This window comes from Dendropsophus ebraccatus, chromosome 10 (assembly GCF_027789765.1).
Source record: "Dendropsophus ebraccatus isolate aDenEbr1 chromosome 10, aDenEbr1.pat, whole genome shotgun sequence".
Taxonomy (NCBI): Eukaryota; Metazoa; Chordata; class Amphibia; order Anura; family Hylidae; genus Dendropsophus; species Dendropsophus ebraccatus.
The window spans coordinates 91,554,614-91,580,440 of record NC_091463.1 but is presented as its reverse complement, the minus strand read 5'-3'; the positions used below and the strand labels follow the sequence as shown (position 1 = coordinate 91,580,440).

Here is a 25,827-nt window from a genome sequence, read left to right as displayed (position 1 = left end):
GTGCTACACAACCAGAAGACACTACACATTACCGACTTGGGTGGGTCAGTTCTTTAAACAAAATTGGATTACCTGGTAGTGGCCAGTTTGATCTGACCCCAGGATTATGTTCACACATGTAGTTATCTTAGCTTTTTATATTTTGCAGTCTACAAGGGAATCTCCTGATGGGAAACCCCATTAATAATTAACCTGATGGCTTTAGGACACTGTTTGCACTTGCAGTCTGTCTCCCCCTTGTTCCATTCCCATCTATATAGGAGTTCCTGATATCCCCAGCCAGAGTTCCTCTGCAGGTTCCTGAGAATTTCATGTGTTTGGCAAATTGGGTAATATATCCCTGTTTACTTTATAATTTACCGTCATTGACCTGTCCTCGCTAACCCTCCCCCCTCTTCTCTCGCTATATACACAGCACAGATCCCTCAGCAAGCTACAGATCCCAGGAGGAGGGGGAAGGAAACAGACAGGAGAGGGACCAAGATGATCGCTCTAATCCTCCTCAGTTATATAGCACGTAAGTTACATGGCAGTCACTTTGACATTTAAAGTGTTAAAGGGAAATTCTGGGGGGAAAATAAAGTTCTACTTAGTGCAGGGGGCAGGGGCGGGGGTAGGGGTTGGAGGTAAAACCTTGTGGGGATAGTGGTCAAGCTGGAGGATACCTAGACATATGAATAAAATGACAATGTGCAGATTCTCAACATGCCAGTGAAATGAAAAAAAAGTTTCAGTTCCAACGCATTTCTCCCGTCTAGTTACAGATTCATCGGGGAACTGTGTAAAACACAAAAATAAGTGACCCAGGTATAATGAGTACTGCATAAGATATACAGTGGAAACAATGAAAAGAGCAAATTTAGACAGATAGGGGGAACTTAAAAATCCTTTTATCCCAGGATTTATTACACTTCATGACAGGGTTTCAAAACTCTTGATAAAATTCTTAAAATTCTTCTGTGTAGATAGATTTATTATAGGGTTCAACTGGATCTCTATGACTCCCTATCCCGCGAGTGTCCCCTAGTGGTGGCAGCAAACTGAAACTGTATCATGTAACTAGACTATGAAGGCGATTTATCAAACATGGTGTAAAGTGAAACCAGCTCAGTTGCCCCTAGCAACCAATCAGATTCCACCTTTCATTCCTCACAGACTCGTTGGAAAATGAGAGGTGGAATCTGATTGGTTGCTAGGGGCAACTGAGCCAGTTTCACTTTACCCCATGTTTGATAAATCTCCCCCTATATTTCTATAGGAAGGGAAATGTGACTTGGATCCCTGTATAACATAACTTTTTTAATTTTTTAGGTTATGAAAAATAAAGTATAGTTACCTTTCCCTGCCTTAAACCATCTCCATCAACCACAGCACCAACCCAAACCACCAGGAAGACTGAGGGAGATTTATTAAAGGGGTTATCCAGCGCTACAGAAACATGGCCACTCCCCCCCCCCCCCCCCCCTCTTGTCTCCATTTTAGGTGTGGTTTGCAATTAAGCTTCATTTACTTCAATGGAAATGAATTTCAAACCCCACCCAATCTGGAGACAAGAGCGGGACAAAAGTGGCCATGTTTTTATAGCACTGGATAACCCCTTTAAGCATTGTGCCTAGCAACAGCAGAGCAGTTACCATAGCAACCAATTAGATTCCAGCTTTCACATTCAGCTTTTTCTTTTTTGAAAGCTGGAATCTGATTTATTGCTATAGGCAACTGCTTCTCTGCACAATGCTTATAAATCTTCTATAAGTATTGGGAAGTAAGCCTCTGTATGGCCATATGGTTCTCACTTTATCCTGTTATTAAATATGGAAATGGAAAAACTGATGCTCTGTTAGGATATGTTGGATTAAATCTGTATAAATTGTCTCCACTGTGAGCACCAAGCTACTGATACTCTTTCCCTGCAGCACCTCCACAGGCGATATGAGGTATTACACAGTAGTAATCACAACCATTGAGTGTTTAGTGTAATGCATGGACATGTCGGGTCCTCCAGGGTAAGAGATCCTCTTGGCAATCAATGAGATTCTCCCCTTCCACCATCTAGTAAAGTGTTTGTCCTATAATTACTATTCTATAGGTGCCCATACACTGTATACTAAAGTTAACCAAACTCGCCACCATCGGTGGGTTCAGTCGACAGTATAAGGTGTATGTGAGCGATTACCCAACACCCCACAGAAGGGTCAAGCATGATCGTTTTTCAGTGCTGGATCCAAAGCTGTCTTTAGCCATCAGAGTGATCCCTGGTAGCTTCTTCCTGCCTCTTTGCCTTTGATTGATGATAGATGTCTTCCTATACCTGGATATGAATAGCGCAGAACTGTGAGTGCAGCTCTGGCTGATGATCTGAGCTTTAAGTCAGGATTGGGACATGTTTTATCATACACATTGGGATAAAAATGGCTGCCGTACAGATTCCTTCTGCTCTTCAAGGGAATTCTTTCTTTGACATCTTCCCTTTTTGTTTTTAGTGTCTGTTGCCGTTCCTGCCCCTCTATGTGATGTTAATAAAATCGGCATTACTGATGGCTTCTATACTGTGACTGATGGCGGACATGTTGGCAGTATAGTGGAGTATACCTGCCCTGAAGGAACGTACCCGTACCCAGTCGACGCACGAGAGTGCTTCCCCAATGGTCAATGGACGGAGGACAACGAAGAGGCAAAATGCAAAGGTAATGGACTACATATCGGCTTACTGGGGGTTGGTAAGTCTTATAGGCAGGGCTGTATTTTCCACTCAGCCACAAGGCGGCACCTTGTTGGGATGGCACTTTCTCACGCTAATGTATGTATCTTTTCTTTCATGCCTCTTCCCCTGACTACTGTCAGAATTATGCACAAAATGTACCATCAGGTACATCCTCTTTAATCTGACCCAGGGATAGAATGGCGCCGTCACGGGGAAGCCGGTGCCGCAGTCCGTTTTTTGAATCGCGGCCAGGTTCCCGTATACGGCGCCGTTCTATCAACGGGTCCCGGGCTGGAGCTGAAGTACAGGAGGCGGACCGGCCCGCCCCCAGTGGGAGGGAATTCCCTTCCCTCAATGACGCGGCTTCATTAGAATCAGCTGAGCCGCTTCATACAGGGGTGGGGGTTTCCTCCCACTGGGGATGAGCCGGCCCGTCTCCTGTGCTTCAGCTCTGGCCCAGGACCCATTGATAGAACGGTGCTGTACACGGGAACCGGGCCGCGGTTCAAAAAACGGACTGCGGCACCGGCTTCCCCGTGACGGCGCCGTTCTATTCCTGGGTCAGAATAAAGAGGATGTACCTGATCGTACATCCTCTTTAAAGCGACAAGGGGTTTCTTTTACATGCAGCAATTTGTCAGACATGGGCAGCCGCAAAGGAGTAGCGCTCACAGAGACCATCCCTCGTTTGCACTGTTTTTACATGATGCGGCAAATCGAGTGGCTGGGCTGCATGAATGATCCTTGTATCCTTGTTCGTGCAGTCCTGGAAAATGACAGCACAGATGTGTATATATATATCTGTCCTATCAGTTTCCATATCCCAAGCAGTAACAAGAACCCCCCCCCCCCTTTCCATCCCCCCAACCACCCACCCTCTGGGTGTTTACCCAAAAATGACACCATTTTAAGTACAGACTTTTCAGGTGTAAATCAGTCGCATGGTAAAAAAATAATAATAATAATAATTTTGTAGAAAGGAGATCTGTCAGGTTCTGGACATTGTGGATTACTGGTTGCTCTTACATAGTATATACCTGTGATGATGCATAATCCTGGGAAGACTGACCAGAAATGTTATGCCTCCCAATGAGTTATCGCGTCTTCTGTGACAGTCCATATGGTCTTGTGATTCTGAGCCATGTTCTGGACTACTAGAATTTCTGGACTACTGAATGCTGGGCTGTGAGGAGTGTGTGCTTGGTAGAAACTCCTATTTTGGTCAATTATGACCACAAAACCCCTTTCCTCATCCGAAATGGGTCACTCTTGTATGTAGAGGCCAGGGATGGGGAACCTTCAGGCGAGGTGAATATAAGATGTTCTTTCACACAGTTGTTTTTAGTAATGGCTTCCTTTAGTGTCTTTCCTCCCATCCAAGTAAATATTTGTGCAACCAAAGAAGGTTGTCAGCTACTTGTATTTTTTATACTTTTATTACTTAAAGGAGAAGTCCGGCGAAAATTTTTAATAAAGTATTGTATTGCCCCCCAAAAGTTATACAAATTCCCAATATACACTTATTACAGGAGATGCTTATAAAGTGCTTTTTCCCTGCACTTACTACTGCATCAAGGCTTCACTTCCTGGATAGCATGGTGATGTCACTTCCTGGATAACATGGTGATGTCACTTCCTGGATAAAATGGTGATGTCAGCGGGCTGTGGCTGCTGGAGAGGATCATGGCAGGGGGACACTGAGGGACACAGGGCACTGGAGGGACACTGACCATCCCTCTGCCATCATCCTCTCCAGCAGCCACAGCCCGCACAGCTCTGGGAGTCGGGTTGTGACATCACCATTTTATCCAGGAAGTGACATCACCATGTTATCCAGGAAGTGACGTCACCATGTTATCTAGGAAGTGACATCACCATTTTATCCAGGAAGTGACATCACCATGTTATCCAGGAAGTGACATCACCATGTTATCCAGGAAGTGAAGCCTTGATGCAGTAGTAAGTTCAGGGAAAAAAGCACTTTACAAGCATCTCCTGTAATAAGTGTACAGTATATTGGGAATTTGTATAACTTATGGGGGGCAATACAATACTTTAATAATAATTTTCGCCAGACTTCTCCTTTAAGTATTATTAAGTAATAAAAAATAACAACAATCGGGATTGGACAATCATTTTATGGTATTTTGAAAATGAAATGACTTCCCATTATTCCCACAGTCAACTCTGATGGTGGAATACTAGTGGAAAAAAATGGACTCATGAACATCTTCATTGCTATCGATGCCTCCAAACGTGTAGGAGCTAAAAACTTTCAAACAGCTAAGGATATCAGTAAAGTGTTCATAGAAAAGGTGAGGAGAACATACACAAACAAGTCATGGCCTCTACCCTCATAGGCTTCTGTATGCAGGGACGGCCTTGTGTTGGCTTGAACCCTCTGCAGTATATTTCCCTCACATATAATGACATAATATCATATATTGTCTATATATATATCAGTGTCACCCCATATGGTGCACAAATAGTAGTACCACAAGTTAGAAACAAAACTAAAGGGTTGCTATTAAAAAGTTCAACTAGTCCCGCAAAAAACAAGCTCTCATATGGCTCTGTTAAAATAGAGTTATGGCCTGGAGTTGGACCCCCACTGAAGTAGATCCGAACACGTGGAAATGTGATATATGCTGCCTTATATACATCTGGGGCTCTTATTTTAAGGTAAAGGTATTACCTATAGCAATCCCTCAGCTCATGTACCTCCCCAGCGGGTTATTCCAACTGCTTTTTATAATGGCAGCTGATTGGACATCATGGGGATCCTCACTGTTCTCCTTTGCGTTGGCTTTATGTTATGATGGATACAACCTGTATATCATTGTCCTTACAGATGGCCAGCTTTGATATTGTCCCTCGCTACGCTGTCATCTCGTATGCGTCATTTGCAAAACCCATTGTGCGGCTCTCAGACGATGAGAGTGCGGATGCCGAAATGGTCATTGAGACGATTCAAGAGTTTAAATATTCAGGTAATGTAGTTCATGTCACCTCTACAATAACTTTACTAATGATATAAGGAACCACAACTAGTCACAGAACATCAGCCGGTCACTAATAAACTATACACCACTGAGGTTTAAGGGGTTGTCCTGCTTTATGTACCCTATTATGGCATAATATAGAGAGGTCCTCTGTATAGGGTCCTCAGTGGACAGTAGTTACAAAGAGTGTCTCTCCCCTTGGAGGACCTGACCAGTATTACCCACCATGACCTATTGATATAATTGGACACTGTGTAATGCTTAAAGGGGTTTTCTCATCTAAGATTGCCATAATGCTGATCAACGAGGGTCCGACTTTTAGAACCCCCACTGACCCTGAGAATGGGACGCAATCACCACACAGTGAAATAAGAGTTCACCACACCTGTGCTCCATTCATTTCCTATGGTGCCGGCAAACCCTTTCTAGTTCAACGTTCAGAAGCATTTGGCTGCTGCATAGAGAATAAATTAAGGGCAAGCCATAGTGGCCATGCAGGTACGGTGAGTGCTTTATTCATTGCGGTGTGATTGAGTCCACGTTCTTGGGATTGGTGGGTGTCCCGATGGTAAGACCCCCAGCAATCAGCTTGGTAACCCTATCCTATGGGCATAACTTAGATGGGAGTATTCCTTTGTCATATGTCTATATCATGGTGGCGTTAAGGTTATAGATGTTTGCGGTGGGTCCCAGCAGCAGGATTTTATATATATATATATATATATATATATATATATATATATATAATTATTATTAATGTTTTTTTGGTTTTTTTTACAGAACACCAGGATAAGCAGTTCAGGAATACTCGGGCGGCTCTGGATGAAATTCATAACATGATGGCTCTGGAGCTACATAGAAATGTCACAAGGTTCCAGAGAACAAGAAATGTTATCCTGCTGATGACTGGTGGCAAGTATCAGGCCACAACTGGTCCTTCAGATGACTCTTTAAAATCTTTCCCAGTGCTTTATCCTTGTACCCTCTCAGCCACAATGCTTCTTTTTCTCTTTAATTCATAGTCAGTTCCTTTTAATTCCACAAACTCCCAGTCTGGGTTTTCAACATAGTGCAAGAGATCCTATGGTGGGTCCAGGCTCTGATAGTATAGCAGGGCCTAGAGGTCCAGCAGAAGACCATCCCATTTGGAGGTGTCACATGCTAAACTCATCTCCTTCCTCAGATTTACAGCCAGTGCTTTATCCTCACCATCATAGTCATTGCTTTATGTTCTTCACAAAACTTGTCTTTCACCTCATTTAGGAAGCCATAATATGGGCGGAGACCCGACTATAGTAATAAAAAGGATCAGAGAACTTCTGAACATCAGGAAGGACAATAGACGGGAAGATTTTCTGGGTAAGGAATATATAGTATACGTTTATATATTTGTGTCTTGTTTTGATAGTTATTTATAGTGATGAGTGAACAGTTTGGAAGTTCGGCCACGTTTTTCCGGACCCGAGTGCTCAGCATTTGACTACTGGTGTCCGAAGAAGTTGGTTGCAGTCCTAGGACTAGCAGAAAACATGGACAGAATTATAGCTCTATTCATTGTTTTCCAAGACTCTCTATGGCGGCAACCAATTCTCCTGACGCCGGTAGTCGAATGCCAAGCACTCAATAATGTGGCAAAACCCCAACTGTTCACTCATCACTAGTTATGTTCTATGTTAATACAAAACATTGGTCCAACTCGGAATTTTACCAAGTGGCACCCAACACTTCTTGGAAATTGCTACCACTGTCGGCAATATATCTGCCCAGAAGGGGCTAGTTACAAGTAAAGGGGGAGATTTATCAAACATGGTGTAAAGTTAAACTGGCTCAGTTGCCCCTAGCAACCAATCAGATTCCACCTTTCATTTTCCAAAGAGTCTGTGAGGAATGATAAGTGGAATCTGATTGGTTTCTAGGGGCAACTGAGCCAGTTTCACTTTACACCATGTTTGATAAATCTCCCCCTTTATTTGTAACTAGCCCCTTCTGGGCAGATATATTGCCAACAGTTTCATAAATTACCCCCAAAGAGTCTAGGACACCCTTTTATTTCAGAAACAATTGGGAAAATAACATACCTGAATACCCCAGCAAGTAATAAGACTATGTTCGAAACATGACTGCCATCTTAAAAGCCGCCATATTGGATCAAGAGAAAGATTTTGGCTTGAGCCAATATGGGGAATATCCAATGTGTAGATTATCAAAGAAGACCAGTAATTTCTCAGAAATCGATTGCCACAATCAGATTTAGGCAATGTTCACACACCATCAAAACGACGGTGGTTTTTATTGGACGGCTATCATTTAATAATTGTTTAGTCCATTTGTTCAATAGGTGGTGTAGTCCATGGCAGCTGAGGGTAGAAATTATTATTATGCACGGTTACTTTTGATATACTGTAATTGCACTTTGTATGTTTGTGAACAACCCGTATCACACTGAATGGCCACCTCAGGCTTCCGTATGTCTCATATGATGTATACTGCCATCATAATGGATAATTCACATGCTCAATGTCGCCCGACTCTTAATAGTCTGTTATCTTATATAAATGCCTTTTCTCCTATGTCCAGATATCTATGTCTTTGGATTGGGTGATTATGTAGAATATAATGAAATCGATGCTATTGCATCCAAGAAAAATCACAAGAAGCATGTCTATAAGATTAGAAATACAGAAGATATGAAGGCGGCTTTTGATGAAATGTTGGGTAAGACATTTATGCCTCTTCCTTCCCTATTATTATAATACAATGACATCATTGCGCCCGTCTGTGTGACCCTGCTGAAGAATGTGCCAACATAGAATGAGAAATCTCTATGTATGCCTGAGATGACTGTCAGGGTGTGATGGGAAAGGTGGCCTGTGGAATGGCTGAGGCTTGTTGTCCTCCTGCTAGTCATGGTTAGAGATGATCGAACATAGGGATTTTGCAGGTTCGATTGAACTCGAACCTTCTTGAACCAGCATTTGATTCCCGACGCCTTCCCGTTCCATGCCTCCGCCTTCCCCATCGAACGTGAAGGTGTCGGGAATCAAATGCTGCAGGTTCGAGAAGGTTCGAGTTCGATCAAACCTGCAAAATCCCGATGATCGATCATCTCTAGTCATGGTCTGTGTTTCACTGGTCACAATGCCCCTGAGGCCTCAACAGGGATTCCCCACACCTCAGGGCTGGCAGAGTAATGGAGGTTTGCACTTCTATCAGTTGTTATACCCAGGACACACATTATGTAGTGTGAGGGATGAGTAATGATGGCTGCAGTAATGTGGTAATAAGACCAGACACAGTAGTAACTAAAACAACTGACAGTACTGGAGATAGCACCAGTGTTGGACTGGGGTATCTGGGGCCCACCACGATCCTGGGGGCCCATCAATGAAGAATTTGTGAGAAACAACATGTCAGTCAGTGTTAGTGCAGGTTCTAAAGCTTGGGGCCCACCGGAGGATCCTCTGGTCCTCTGGTGGGCCAGTCCGTCATTGGATAGCACCTTCATCAACAGGAGAGCCACAGTTCTAAAACAGGTTACAGACAGGCTACTTGCTGAAGCATGGTAACCCATGGCTTTGGTGTTCCTAGGGAACCTGCAGTTGGCCCACTTTACTCTAGCCCTAGATGATAGATGGCCGAGCTCAGAGGAAGAATAACTAGATACATTTGTCTCCAACTGGTGCTGCAGTTCCCTATGGCGGGGTGCAGCTCCTAAAGGGATGTGACTTACGAGCCACACTGGACCAGGCCTGGCTGGAGGTCCTAGTGTCTTCATTAGGGGCCCTTTGTTCAACCTATCCTCAAAGGGTTTTGCTTCTCCTCTCTCTGCTATCAGATGTGGGACCAAGGTCGGACCAGTTTTTGAAGGAAGTGGTACTTCCCAAGTGATCCTAGATTCTTAAAATACTCTCACAGGGAGTGAGTATAGTGCACCCCTGGTGCCTCCACACTCTGCACTAGATTAATTCTAACTCCCTGTTCCTCTCAACAGAGAGGCTGGACTAGAGCAAGCTCCTACCTTCCCTTTGAACAGTTCTTAGTTGTGTGTGCATGTTAACCCCTTTGGCTTTTAGCTATGCTTGGTACAAAGCAGTTACAAAAGGACATACATATAAAACACATCATAAAACAACAGGAATAACACAAACATATAAAAAACAAACAGTAAGCAGACTTCACCCAACCACAGGCCCCGCAGGCATCTCAGTGGGATACTGCACACCAACAAAAAAGTTTGACTTTGGGCCTCCATCAACTTGAAATGGTACCTGTCAATAATAAAAACTCTGCACATGTCCTAGGGACATACAAAAACATACAGCTGTAACAGGACTTACCGTATATACTTCCCCCTCCGTACACACAATCCAGACATTCGAAAAAATTTTTGGAAAAACTGGCTCTTAGCGAACCATTTAATTAAATAGAGTATACAAGTACCATCTCACCACGGTGGATACAGTGTCGCTGCTGAACTTGGATAATGCCCTAAGGCTATGTGGAAAACATGGATATAGTCATTGGCTGTATCCATGTTTTCCACATAGCCTTAGGGCTTTATCCAAGTTCAGCAGCCCCAGCTAATCAAATGCCGAACGTTCGGGTTCAGATCGACTCGAACCCGAACTCGGTTCGCTCATCTCTAGTGAGCACCAATCAGTAGAACGAATGAGGAGATGTTTGCGCTGCCACACGTTCCGCTGCCCGCTCTGTGTCTATGACATCTGGATGGTCTCATAGACTTGCAATAAGAGTCCGTCCAAGTCACATGATAAAGAGTAAGAAGTGAAGGCACTAAGCTCTTACTTCTCTCAGCCCGTTCTCCTGATTGGTCACGGTCTGAACGCTTAGGGGGAGATTTATCAAAGGGTGTAAAATTTAGACTGGTGCAAACTGCCCACAGCAACCAATCACAGCTCAGCTTTCCTTTCAGCACTGCCTAAAGCTGAGCTGTGATTGGTTGCTGTGTGTAGTTTGCACCAGTCTAAATTTTATACCCTTTGAAAATTTCCCCCTTAGACCTCGACTAATGAAACCGCTAGATATATCTCTGTAATAGGTCCACTTTAATTCAGCCTTGTATACGTGGGTTTTGTTTTTTAACAAGTTTGCTTCCTCTTATACTTTACCTTTAGATGAATCAGAAATTCTCCAGATGTGTGGCCTTGCCCGAGATCCAACCTATGGGGAAGGTGTGGAAGAAAAGTTTCCTTGGATTGCTACAATTTCCATCATTGTAAGTGGCCATCACCAAGCTCTTAAAGGGGTACTCTGGAGGGGAAAAAAAAATCAAATCCACTGGTACTAACGAGCTGCTGTATGCCCTGCAGGAAGTGGTGTATTCCTCCCAGTCTGACACACTGCAATCTGCTGTCACCACTGAAGGAGACATTTTCATTGGTGATTTGCTCCTGTTCTGCACAGTTCCTGACATGGACAGAGGTGGCAGCAGAGAGCACTGTGTCAGACTGGAAAGAATACACCCCTTCCTTCAGGACATACAGCAGCTGATAAGAACTGGAATAATTCTCTGCTTTCCTATAACATCCTTTATGCTCAACTTTCTTCATCTAGTCATCTAGGAGAGAATTATGTGCATCCGTTTTGATCCGTTTTTCCATTGGCTTCCATTATAAAAAAAAAAATGGATCAAAATGGATCCATTTTTTTATGGACACAAAAGTAGTGTTGACACTACTTTTGTGTCCATCTAAAAAACGGATCAGTTTTGATCCAGGTTTTTTTTAGAATGGAAGTCAATGGAAAAACGGATCAAAACGGATGCATACAAATGCATCAGTTTTTTGTAAAAAACTGATAAAAAAACTGGATTGCAAAAAACGCAGTGTGAACCTAGCCTTAGTTCAGCACATTGTAGCTGTACATGAACCAAGCCACAGAAACCTGCTGCAAATGCAAGTAGGTAAATGAAGCTCCTTATGATAGGCCATCGCAATGTGATCAGCTGATCAACGTGTTCACTCGATCGCTGAGCCCAGTACACAAGGCAGCTATCACACATGAAGCCTGTGGTACGGCTTCTCTTCCCTCCCCTCCAGTGTCCCTCTCACCTGTCCCTGCTCCTGTTCTTCCTCCACATCACTGAACCACATCCTCGCCTCCTAATTTAAAGGGCCAGTGCAACCTTAATTGTAACTCACGTGTAGAAATAGTTAAGCGTACCTGCCCATGGTAGTGATCGTTCCAGTCCGTTTCTCTGTTCCCTGACGCTGTTTCGAGCTACCCCCTGTCCATGTTGCTCTGTCTGCCCCTTGCCTGCCACCACTGCCATTGGCTTATGATATATTTCCTTTTTTTATTGTAGCGGAGAAGTGCTGTAGAGAAATGTAAAGGATCTATTGTGAGCAGAGACTTTGTCCTGACCGCTGCTCATTGCTTCCATCTAGATGAAGAACTCCATACAATCAATATCAGAGTGGGAGGTAAGTTCTCCTATCAGCTACATCCTCCAGCGTCTTCTCTAGTGGGATATGGACCTCCTGGAGACGGCTCTATGGATAGGAGGTGCACAGGGCTACATATATTTCCCTTACATCTCTTATAGAAGAAACATTCAAAGCAAAGACGCTCTACCGTCATCCCAAGTACAACCCACTCGGTAAACAGGACAAGAACGTGGACAGATCCTTCGATTATGACTTGGCTCTCATTCAACTGGATAAAAAGATTGCGTTTTCTAGGAAAATAAGGTAAAAAAAAGTTTTTTCCAGTTGGTTAAAGTGAACTTAAAGTGTACCTGTCACAACGGCCCGCTTCCGGATCAGCGGTGGGATCCTCTGTTACTACCTCTTCATTCTCCTGCAGAACCAGGACTGTTGGCAGCTATGTGAATGTCCTCCTTCATGTATGTGTATGATTCAGGTTACTACCTGCCATACGATATAAAAAGATATATAAGTGCAATTAAACATCATCCGTAGCCGTGTATAATCAGAATATAAAGAACAAGCAGTTACTTGGGTTTTGCATCGTCAGACCATAATGTATAAAGGCAAAGACTGAAACCTATTCTTATTTTAATCCCTCCCTGGGGTTGTATTAAATAACTGCAATTAAAGGGGTAGTTCACAAAAAAAAATCTTAATTTCTTTCAAATTAACTGGTACCAGGAAGTGCCACAGATGTGTAATTTACTTCTATAAAAAAAAAAAAAAAAAAAAAAAAAAAAAAAAAAAAAACTTCCAGTACTTATCAGCTTATATATGCCCTGCAGGAAGTGGTGTATTCTTTCCAGTCTGACACAGTGCTCTCTGCTGCCACCTCTGTCTGTGTCAGTAACTGTGCAGAGCAGCAGCAAATCCCCATAGAAAACCTCTCCTGGTCTTCAGACTGGAAAAAAAATACACTACTTCCTGCAGGACATACAGCTGCTGATAAGTACTGGAAGACTAGAGATTTTTTAATAGGGAAAAAATTGCTAATTTTTGGCACTTTCTGGCAGACTAGAAAAATAGACTGGAACTGAATGTGCTTGTTCTCATAGCAGAAATAACCCAGCTTTCTTCTCCTGCAGACCTATCTGTCTTCCCTGCACATCTGGCACCTCCTGGGCTTTAAAGAAGAGCGGGAACGCTGTGACCTGCAGCGACCATGGTAGGTGTCAGAGGGAAGGATTTAAAGTGGTACTCCAGAGGGAAAAAAGTTTTCAAATCTACTGGTGTCAGTATCTTGTACACATTTGTAAATTACTTCTATTAAAAAATCTCCAGTCTTCCAGTACTTATCAACTGCTGTATGTCCTGCAGGAAGTGTATTCTTTCCAGTCTGATACAGTGCTCTCTGCTGCCACCTCTGTCCATGACAGGAACTGTCCAGAGCAAGAGAGGTTTTCTATGGAGATTGACGACTAGGGCTCGTTCACACTAGGCCTCAGTGTAACACAGTGTCTCCACGAGATGGCTTGCGCGCCTCCGCTTCCGTCGCTCACTGCTCAAAGAATTGACATGTCACTGTTTTGCTCAGTGTGAAAATACTGTCGACAGTTCCTGACATGTACAGAGGTGGCAGCCGAGAGCACTGTGTTAGACTGGAGAAAATACACCACTTCCTGCAGGACATACAGCAGCTGATAAGTACTGGAAGGATTTCATTTTTAAATAGAAGTAATTTACAAATCTGTATAACTTTCTGACACCAGATGATATTTTTTCCTACAGAGTACTCCTTTAATGTTGTGCTTTTTAACTCCTAGACGACCCTGGACCTACCTGTACGCCTTGGATGCCTGTCCCCAGACGACCCTGGGCGTAAAGTTACGTCCTGTGTTATGAAGCGCGCTTCATAGCAGGTGGTGGCCGGCTGCAATCAGTAGCCGAGCCCTCAGTGTTAATGACAGGCTGCAGCGATCGAGCTGCAGCCTGTCATTAACCCCTTAAACGACGCGATCGGGGTGTTTAAGTGTTATTGACAGGGGCAGTCCCCTGCCACTTACCGATCCTGATCGCTGTGTCGGACCGCCAGAGGTCTCTTACCTTCCTCCGTGCGGTGCGATCAGCATCTGCTCTTTGAGTCTGCCACAGGCAGGCTCAATGAGCAGAGTGCCTATAACACTGATTAATGCTATGGCATAGCAATGATCAGTGTATGCAATCTGATGATTGTAGGTAAAAATACAGTAAAAATGGATTTAAAAATACCCCAAAGCCCCTCCCCCAATAAAAGTTTAAATCACCCCCCTTTCCATGATATAAATAAAACATAAAAATAATAAAATAAATAAACATATAATATATTGTAGTGTGCGTAATTATCTGATCTATTACAATATAACAATCGTCATTGCGAACGGTGAACGGCGTGGACGAAAGGAGGAAAAAAAGTGTTAGGATTACCGATTTTATGTTACATTATATGGCTATGTTCACACTACGTACGAATCCGTACGCATTCGTACGGCGCCGTACATGTGCGGCTGAAACAACGGGCGTGCGAATATTCGATGTACGGGCGGATGCGTACGCAATGTGTACGCAATGCGTACGCATTGCGAACGTACGCCCGTAGTCTACTTACGCTTCCCGAGCCCCCTACGAAGCGATCTGACAGCGGTCTTTTACTTGCAAATCTTCGCCTAGCCCCGGACACCCCACAGAACCTTTTGGATCGGCATAGAAGAGTGGAAAAATGAAGAAATCACCACTTCGTACAGATTCGCGCGATACGCTACGGGCGTAAGTTACAAGCCTTCCGGCCAGAAACAATGGTCTGGTTCATTTCTTACGGCGCCGTATACGATCCCGACGTACATTCGTACGAAGTGTGAACTGTGCGGCCGGGATCGTATACTTTGCATTGTACGCTAACTACGTAAGTTTCCGGACGCATATTCACAGAGCGCACTACAGCCGGAAGCTTACGTAGTGTGAACATAGCCTAAATATAAAAAAATTCATCAAAAATAGATCAAAACGTCCGATCCTCACAAATATGGTATTAATAAAGACTAGAGATCATGGCGGAAAATATAACACCCCATACATACATACGTAGGTGATAAACTAAAAGCATTATAAGCGTCACAATAGGCCCATTTTATTAATAATTAATTGCAAAAAAAAAAGGATTTCATTTAAAAAATATATATAACATTAGAGAATCTGTGTAACCTGCATATGGTTGTGTTCAGATTGACCTATAGAGTAATAGTATCATGTCGCTTTTACCATATAGTGCATTACGTAGACACAGGAACCCCCCAAACGTTACCATATTGCATTCTTTTTTACGATTTCACCGATGTATATCTCCATAAATAATATATTTGGGATTCCATCATACATGTTATGGTAGAATGAAAAATGCCATTACAAAGTACAACTATTCCTGTAACAAACAACAAGCCCTCACATGGCCCTGTAGATAGAAAACCTTTAAGTGCTAGAGCTCTTAGAAGGAGGAAAAAAGAAAAGCGCAAAAATGAAAATTGGCGCGGTCCACTGGGTCATTTTGGGCTTGGTCCTCAAAGTGTTAAGGGAGATGGGGTCCAAAATCCTGAGCTGATTAAAGGAATGGTCCAAGAATAGAAGAACACGGCTGATTTCTTGGAAAAACAGCACCAACCCTGTCCTCAGGTTGTGTGTGGTATTACAACTGCGCTCTATTCACTTCAAGAGAACGGAGCTGCAATACCACACACAAACTAAGGAGAAGAGAGGCGCTGTTTATGGAAAAGAAGAAGCCATGTTTTATAATTTTGGATAACCCCTTTAATTATAGGAATTTGGGAGCCCATCACTATACAATGAGTGATGTATAAACGTGATCAGTCATAAGTGGAGGGCTGGACATCAGCAGCCAGGACTTATGTGATCTCTGCTGGCTCTTTCCCGCTTTTATAGGAATGTAGTAATCCGAGACACGAAAAATATAAAATATTTTTAATCCATAACATTTTATCTTTTCTAGAAAAAACTCTACTCCCATCAGACCAGGAGGAGGCCATGTTTGTCGCAGAGGAAAGGTCTAGGAGTTTAGAGTGGAAAGATGTGTTCATAAAGCGAGGGGGTGAGGTAAGGAGAACGGATAGTAAAATAAGGATTATTGGGCTGATATCCTAGCGGACCCCTCCATGGGATTTCCAGGCTTGGTGCAGTATACAAGTTTGGGCCTAGACTGCCAACAGGGCGGTCACTACCACTCAGTTCTCTGGTCTCATTAAGAACAGTCAGTGACCCCCCCCCCCTTGACAATTCAAAATACCTATAGACCAGGATGGGGGAACCTTCAGCCATCCAGCTGTTACAAAACTACTATTCCCATAAAGCCTGTAGATTATGGAGCGTTAGTAACCAGATCATACGTTCCTGCATCAGGATGGAAACACTATTTAGAAAGGATAAAAGAAGGACACACTACACTGCTACACACTACATAACAGCAAACCCTGAAGTATATAGTCAGTGGCAATGGTAACATTTTTGCAGTGTCTTTACCACACTCAATGTCACATGTATGGAGGTTAGATGCTTTGGTCACATGAAGTCTCTCAACCAGTTAGGGCAATTCCTAGTCCTGCCCCTTTTTAATCAGGAAAGGGGTGGAACCCAAAACCATTCTAAACCATTCTGAGCCTGGCCTTTGGCTCAGCACCTGCCAGTCAGACTATTGCTATTGCATGTACAACTTCCTTTCTCCTCCACAGAGGCGTAGCTGTCTTGAGGCAACCAAAAAGATTGACAAATTTAAGGACATTCCAGACATTAAAGACCTGATAACTGATAATTTCCTATGTACGGGAGGAACAGAACCTGAGGTGGATCCACCAACCTGCAAAGGTAACTCATTCATCTTCATTTATCATAGGGGAGCATTCACTTTCATCTTTATCTCTAATACCCATCGATGATCCATGTGTAGCTGCAGCCATCATCCCTGTGCCGGGCTTGTGTTTCAGAGTCTGTACAGAGCTGCAGACCTGAGGATAGAGGAGGATGAGAGTTACAGTCCTCCATGAGAATCAGTTTTGAAAGCAGCAGGAGGGCAGGTATGAGAGGTAGACAGAGTAGGCAGCTGCCTACAGAACCATTGGTGGTGGTGGTGGTGGTGGGGGGGAGGGTTGTTTAACCAGAGACCACTAAATAATGTTTGTCAATCAGACATCTCCAATGCTAAATATGAGGTACCAAGGTAAGGGGGCATTCATAAATTACAAGAGAGCTTGTCCCATCCATGGACAACAACATGAAGTGAAGCTGGTCCCCTGATTATTGGATTTTGATTGTGAGAACTATTGGGATTGGCATTGTGTGACCATATGACCTGCTCTGAAATGTCTCTGAGTTTTCTTTCATCTTACTACAGGTGACGCTGGGGGTCCTCTTGTTGTTAAGTACAAACAACGCTTCATCCAGGTGGGTGACATCTCATAGTCCGTCTGGTTTTCTGGCTTGGTTTGATTGTGACATTGTACATGGTGCTACAGTTAGATGTTTCGGTGTAGGCATGGAAGAGCCAAAGTTCCTGTCATACAGGAAGCCCCCTCAGTCCATGGAGAGGGATCCACCCGCTCAGGTCTTCTCAGACATTATAGGCCAACAATCAAGGCAGGGTTCATGCCTCCCGTCTCTTCTACAACTATGAGCACACTCAATCTCTTGGCAAAACATCATAATAGATCGTTCTCCTATGCGTACAGCAGTATGTGCTCCAGACTTCATCTACCATGAGCCTCTAGGATGGACAATAACTGTCAGACAGCTACTTCCTGTCAGCCATACTGTCTTCCAGAGGCTCCTTCCTTTTCCATTTCACAGCACAGGCAGGTATGACTGGTGTCCTCCTGACTCTCCACTGACTGCTAATGTCGGTGAAAAAAATAGGTAAGGCATGATGGACTTCCAACACCTGACCCCTTTGCCTCTGGAGGGATAAGCCAGTGTCATAGCTGTCTGCCTGCGGCTTATTCATTCACCCCCCCCCCCCCACACACACACACACACCCCCGCCCATTGGGAACACATTAATGTTTGGCTGCACCAAGAGATGTGTATGGAGAGGTTACTTTTGCCCAACAGTTATTAAAAAATGCACTAGTGAGCTAGCCAGACCTTCTAACGGGAAGGAACAACCAAGCCACGCGTCTCCAGTCAAGGAAAATGACAGTCAAAATGACAGGTATCCATCCACAGACAGTTGTTTCGGGGATTTGCCCCTCATCAGTGTAGAGCAGTGATCTGTCAATTTCCAGATGTGTATCCGGAACTGTCTGGAATTCTGGATGCCCCCGTAGGGAGAAATTTGGATATATATTCCAAAGACAGATTCCTCCTAACACCACACAGTGGACAGCAGATCTCAGGGAAGGGAGACCTCTAGTGGCCAAGACCTACTATTTTTCTAGGTTAAGGAGTAATTTTTTGCAAATCAAAGGAGAAGTCGGGTGAAAATTTTTAATAAAGTATTGTATTGTCCCCCAAAGGTTATACAAATCACCAATATACACTTATCACGGGAAATGCTTATAAAGGGCTTTTTCCCCTGCACTTACTACTGCATCAAGGCTTCACTTCCTGGATAAAATGGTGATGTCACTTCCTGGATAACATGGTGATGTCACTTCCAGGATTACATGGTGATGTCACTTCCTGAATAAAATGGTGAAGTCACGCCCCAACTCCCAGAGCTGTGCGGGCTGTGGCTACTGGAGAGGATGATGGCAGAGGGATGCTGAGGGACACAGGGCACTGGAGAGACACTGGGCATCCCTCTGCCATCATCCTCTCCAGTAGCCACAGCCTGCACAGCTCTGGGAGTCGGGTCGTGACATCACAATTTTATCCAGGAAGTGACATCACCATGTTATCCAGGAAGTGACATCACCATGTTATCCAGGAAGTGAAGCCTTGATGCAGTAGTAAGTGCAGGGAAAAATGCACTTTATAAGCATTTCCCGTAATAAGTGTATATTGGGGATTTGTATAACTTTTGGGGGACAATACAAGACATTAATAAAAATTTTCACCAGACTTTTCCTTTAAGGGATCAGCAAAAATGTTAGGAATCACATGACAATCAAATGAAAGGAAGTTAATCTAAACAACAGAGACCATTTAAGGTAAAATAGCCCTTTAAATTAAAATACAAATTTAATTCAGAATTATGGGTAATGGCCAGTGATAGAGTATTTCCATCAGTATTTTGGTCAGTATTTTTCAACAAAACCAGGTGTGGGTTGAAAGCACAGAAGCTGTCGGTTCCACTGCTAATTTTGTCTACAAATACTGACAGAAACACGGGCCAAAGTATTATGTGTGCCTATAGCCTGGTACTGACCTCACTTCTCCTTTACCATTTAGGTGGGCGTTATTAGTTGGGGAACAATCAACAGCTGTGTTGGACCTAAAAGAGGACGTGACCCGATATCACCGCTGTCCCGGGACTTCCATACTGATCTGTTCCATATGGTGGATTGGCTGAAGGAAAAGGTGCCAGAGCTGGAGTTCCTGGCCTAAAGCTTCCAGGCGATGGAACCATGCAGGCAATGACTGGGGCCGCTCCATTGACTTTGGTTGGAAACTCTGCAAAAAGAGCTTTTAAGAAGTGACAGTAATAAAAAATCCGCAGCGCTACATTATACACAGCAATATAGGATCACAGATACAATACATGTACTACTGGGATTATATAGACAGGACTTCTAGAATTTACCTCAACACTGTGTCAGCCATACTGAGCACAAACCAATAATATGGGGAAGAGGAAGAGGAAGAAAGTGAAACATCTGCGGCATGTATTAACTTGTACAGACAGTAGGGGGTGCTGTTGTCTGCGTCTGCCATTTTTTAGTAAAGTCATAACACTGTAATCTGATTGGCTCTTATTGTCTCCACAAATATTCATACACAGGGCCCCGTTTATCTGACTAGAATGTGTTTAATAAAAGGGTACTCTGGAGAGAAAAAAAAATTGTTTTTTAAATCAACTGTTGTCAGAAAGTGTAAATTACTTCTATTTAAAGAAAATGTCCAGTCTTCCAGTACTTATGAGCTGTTGTACGTCCTGCAGGAAGTGGTGTATTCTCTCCAGTCTGACACAGTGCTCTCTGCTGCCACCTCTGTCCATGTCAGGAACTGTCGAGAGCAGGAGAAGTTTGCTATGGCAGCAGGTCGGGAAATTTAGGTCCCAGGCAGACGGGGCAACAGCTTTTTCATACACCCATCCATGACAATGGCAGCGGCTGAACATCAGCAAGAACATGTGCAAAATTATATTTACGAAAACACATTCAATTTATTATGGCCATTTAGACCCAAAGGGGGACATTTATTAAGACAGGAGCAGGAGATAGGCCTGGCATATGCCAGGAAGAAGGAGTGAATCTGTGCCTTCTCCCTGGCGTAAGTCATGGGCACAGCTGTTTTTAACCCTGTTTTGGACTATTGAGTCTTTAAAGTCTTATAGGTCTAGCAGAAGAGTGCCAAGGGGATTATAGAGTTATTTCCCAAATTCAGGATGATTCTAGATTCCAGTGGGACAGCTTTACCACCACAAAAGAACATACCGCTGAACAGTAGCATAATTTGGTGGGGGCAGAGGGGGCAGCCACTTATGAGCCCACCCAAGGTAGGAGGAGAGCATTGGCTCTCCAACCTGCCAATCACTGTTGTGGCCACAAAAGGCTGCTCCCTCCCTCAGAGCTGAGTGATGTCACTCATGCGCTCGCATAGCAGGGAGAGAGGCGACATCAGTTTACTGAGTTATAGAGGAGGAGGCCTATGGAGGTGGGTGGGGCTAACTCCTGCGGTGGATGTCATCTATGGGGGTTGGGGTATAAGATGTGCTGGTTAACTGAGAGCTAACCGGAGATGCCTGCATGGGGAATACATAACAGGAGGAATACTTTACATGAGATGGTGTTGGAGGGGGATGCCTACATGAAGGATACTACCTTCAGGAGGGGAGGGGGGGGGGGTTATTGCCTGCACACAGAGGTCTAAATACTATATAGATGCAAAGAGAGGAGTCTAACTTCTATATGGGGGCACAGAGGGCCCTAACTACTACTACATGGAAACAGAGGGAAATAATAACTATATTGGGGCACAGGAGGCCTAACTACTGTATGCATGCACAAAGAAGGCTGAACTATAAAAATACAGAGGGACCTGACTTCTATATGGGGGGCACAGGGAGGGTCTATCTTCTATATGGAGGTATAGGGGGGGGGGGGGCATAATCTACTATATTAGGGTATAGATGGTAGCCTTTTTACTATATGAGAGCATAGAAGGACCCTGGTACTATATGGAGGCTAAAACTGGGTCTAAATACTGCATGGGGGCATAAAGTGGGCAACAGTGTGAAGCAATAAACATATGCATGGTGCCTTAGCGAGAAGACTAAAATGTTTCTCTGGCAGAGACTGCAGAGGTGAGGAATTATTTTTCTACATCCTAAAATTTGCTGGAGCCTTTAGCTAGTGTATCCCCCATGCTAGGTCCATCCGCTATGGTGTAGTCCTCATGCTGGCCAATATATTTTAGACAGATAGATATGAGATAAAGAGAAAGAAGAACGGATGGATGGCTAGACAGAAAACAAACCAGCGCCATAGGTGCGCCTATGTTGTGTGTGGTATTTCAGAGAGTGCGGGGCCCTGGGTGCCGAGGTAGCTAGTGCAGTGTTGTGGCAGCTCTGTGGGTGTAGGGTCACTTGGGTACTTGTCACGGTAGCCTGCAGTCGCGTTGGAACCCACCTCCGGACAAAACGGGCACTGTTTCCATAGCGTTTTGGATAACCCAAGTGTAACCTGGTGTGTAGGTGCAGAATGATAGAACAGAGTCCAATAGCTTAACCAGAATAACGTCCATTTATTTAAGAACTTCCGTGCAATACAAATATACTTTGGCAAGTGCAGGAAAGAAGTAGTGGTAGTAGTTTGCAAATAAGAGGAAAGTGGAGTAGAGGAGCGTCTTGATGGCCCTGTCCAATGTAGCTGTGAAGAAGATACTCATACTCCTGTATAGATCCCTTTTCTGATCTGACCGCCTTTTGCCCTATAGTGTCTGGATACCCATCCTGCGCTGGGTTAAGAAGACTTTCTAGGGTTTCCTAGAATTGCCGTTGCAGTAAGATACATAGACTTTAACTGCAGCTTCGTCCTACTGGGGTCAGTACCTAACTCAGGTATGCTGTCCTGTGTCGTGTACAGAGTATACCTGCCGTGGACAAGGTGATCCTCAGCTGACGTCCTTTCCTCCTGAGGGGTCTAGCACTACATGCTAGCTGAGACTAACAGCACAAAACGACAAGCTCTCTCTTCAACACTCCTGACTAGAGAACTCAAGAACTACAGAACCCCTCCCACCAGGAACTAACCTCCTTTTATAGGGACAAACTAACCCTACTGGTAATTCATGGGGCTGTGACTTCAGAGAAAAAAGAGAGGTGATAGGACAGGAAAAAGAGGGAAAACAGACCTGCTTCTGTGACAGAATAAAGCATGACATGTGACAAAACAATTAACTTATTGCTTCCTTCCGCTGTGCTCCATATATTACATACAAAAAATACAACAGCGACAACTAGTGGGGAAAAAACAAACACTAACTCACACTTACCTAGGTGCATAAGAAACTTCGTGGCAAACCTGTGCTGGGACACTACATACTCCCCCACTTCAAATAAGCTGTCCACTGCGTAGCACCGAGGGGAAGTCACAAGAGAAGGTAGGTTAGTTGGATAAGGCAATATATAAAGGCACATAAGAATATACAAATACACATATAAATAACAAGTCATGTAAAAGTACATAAAACTTTGTAAAGTGCAGGAGGCAATAATTAAATTGTCCATAATGCAATAATAGGAAAACAGGATCCATCAGTCCGTATACATTCTTACTGGTGCTTTGATGTGTCAGTCCATATACATCAGCAGCAACGATGTGAGGTAGAGCAAACGTCTCTTTCCTCACCAGAGAGGGGGTAAAGGGATAGGGGAAAGTTTACGGCAGGGCCAGGCACGGGATACTAGAACTGTGTTTCAGGGATGAACTAGGTACACAGCACACAGGGCCAACAGGGCCTTAACACAGGCTCAGCAGAGCATCTGTCTTTTCTCACTGACAGCAGCATAGCGTCTCTTTTTGTTTTGGAACAGCCTACTCCTTTTTGGCAGGTGGCTGGGAAGCGGACACCTTTTTCCGAGGCTGGGCAGTAACAGGCGTCTCGGCCCACTCCTTTTACAGTGAACACAGGTTCCGCTGGTGATACTGCTCTCATGTTTCCTCCTAATCCTGGGATGCTGTGGGCTGAAATGGCTCCTGTAAATAGCCTGGACACTGCAGCAGCCCATTTTCCTCTTTCCCTGGTGAATGGGGTGTACTCCACTATCTCCCCTTCCTTAAGGTTGTGCTTTGTCGCAGGTAGGTAGGCTCTTTTCTTGGCCCTTCAGTTTAGTCGGACATGCTCGCCCATGTAGGAATCTTGCAAGACACCGAAGCCTCTCACTGAATTCACGGAATTGAGGCCGCACAAAACAGTCTGTGCACACAGTAGATAGAACGGCCCCGGGTCGTACTATCCATTGTGTGCTATGGTTCATTGGAGTGTGGGCACAGTCGAATGCGCCCGCATTCCAATTAAGAGAAAGTGATGTTCACCCGACCATCCAACCGGGTGAACATCACAGAGAATGGATAGTGTTTGACACGGCCGTGTCAAACATCGGCCACTCTCATGCTACGTAGGAAGTCTTTTACACTGGTTCTCAGTCCCTGTGCACTATGAGTAATTTAGTACAATATACCCTTGCTTGACCACGTTTTTGTATACGTTAAAATGAATCATTACACATACATTAAATGGACAGCAAAAAATGCAGTGTGCACCCAAAGCTGGGAAGCAAACCCCAACCCAAGCTACAGCACAGGAAACCCTGCTGTATACAGCATTAGGCTATGTTCACACTACGTAAAAGTATGGCCGTTGCTGCCATTGGCAACAACGGCCGTACTTTCTACGGGTGAACATTAACTATTGTATACATTGTATACGCTCCGGCCGGGATCCTGCACGGGGCCGCAAATAACTGACATATCAGTTTTTTGCGGCCGCAATTCAATGAATTGCGGCCGTAGGAAACCCTGTCAGTTCACACAGTGAAGCGAGCGGCTCCGGCAGCCCGCTTCACTGTGTGCTATGGGAGGTTCTGATGCAGGTGTGCGCTAATGCACCCGCATCAGAACCCTGCGGCCGAAAGATCATCCAGCCGGTACGTAAGTACCGGCCGGGATGATCCGTGCAGAGACCGGCCGTTCTGTGACCCGACCGGGTCACGGAACGGCCGGTCTCCATATGTTGTGTGAACATAGCCTTAAAGGGGTACTCCGGCGAAAAAAATCTTTTTCTTTCAAATCAACTGGTGTCAGAAAGTTATATAGATTTGTAATTCTATTTAAAACTCTCAAGTCTTCCAAATTTGCCCCTTCTCCTTGGCGTACGTCTGCCAAATCCCCGTTTGCCTGATTTCCCCCTGCTCGCAGGCGTAAATCATGATGCAAATCTACATCTGCTGGTAGTTCCACCCGGCACTGAGCCATGCGCCTCTCAGAAAATCCGGATGGGAAAAAGGGGGTGGGGCTTTATTTATAATTGCCCCCCATAGTGTCTATAAGACGGGATGCTGGTACAGCTCTTGTTCTCCTTCATGATCTGTGGTCAGTATATAGCACCATTGGGTAGGCTGTGTTCGTCTCCTAATTCTTTGTACTCTCTTATGTGCATAGACATAAAATCTCCTTGTCTCATTGTAAATATAGCCCAACACTACTGTGCTGTCTGTATTAAACACTATACCGTCAAGCTTCACCTCTATCTCTGATGTAAAAAGTTCTGCCAGTACCATTACTAGAAAAGCAGCAAACGTTTCCTGCCCTGGTGTGGTAAGCTCAGGACATGGTGCCAGCTTTGCCGTACCCATTACAAAACCAGCCTGGACTTGACGGTCTATTGTTCTAAGGTATGTAACTATAGCGGCGATGAATGAAGCGTTACAAAATATACACAACTTCCTTGACTGGAGCTCTGCAGGAGAGATGTGGGTATGTGGCCCAGGTACATGCTGGCTACTTAATGGGCGGAATTAATCATTGTCCTGCATATGTCTTTTGGCATAGAAACTAAACAAATATGCATCATTGAGCAAAAATGTGCAACTTTTCTAAAGTTTAAACCTTGTATGGACTATAGCCTATGGAACTTCTGGCAATTCCGTACACCAAAAGTTCCATAGGCTCCTATTATAACGCAGATCGCTCGTATTACAACTTTATAGCAGAGAAGAGGGGACAGAGTGTGTCTGCCCCTTCGTTCTACAATCGTCGGGGGTCTCTGCACCTGGACCCCGACACTTTGACATGTAAGAAGCTTTTTAAAATGATAGTTACACTTTGAGGCTATGTTCACACTACGTACGAATCCGTATGCATTTCGTACGGCGCCGTACATGTGCGGCTGAAACTACGGGCGTGCCAATATTCGATGTGCGGGCGGATGCGTACGCAATGTGTACGCAATGCGTACGCATTGTGAACGTACGCCCGTACTCTACTTACGCTTCCTGAGCCCCCTACGAAGCGATCTGACAGCGGTCTTTTACTTGGAA

General features: G+C 44.3%; 1 protein-coding gene across 1 annotated transcript; it reads left to right on the top strand.

Moving 5' to 3' along the window:
• Positions 1-423: 423 nt before the first annotated feature.
• On the top strand, positions 424-20,026 carry LOC138766413 (complement factor B-like). Its single transcript, XM_069944000.1, has 15 exons — positions 424-517; positions 2,481-2,684; positions 4,883-5,016; positions 5,553-5,691; positions 6,484-6,615; positions 6,967-7,062; positions 8,281-8,418; positions 10,839-10,939; positions 12,029-12,146; positions 12,269-12,413; positions 13,238-13,317; positions 16,129-16,232; positions 16,865-16,997; positions 17,524-17,573; positions 19,518-20,026. Exons 1-15 carry the CDS (start codon positions 484-486, stop codon positions 19,671-19,673), a joined length of 1,764 nt encoding a protein of 587 aa, XP_069800101.1. The 5' UTR covers positions 424-483; the 3' UTR covers positions 19,674-20,026.
• The last annotated feature ends 5,801 nt before the right edge of the window (positions 20,027-25,827 follow it).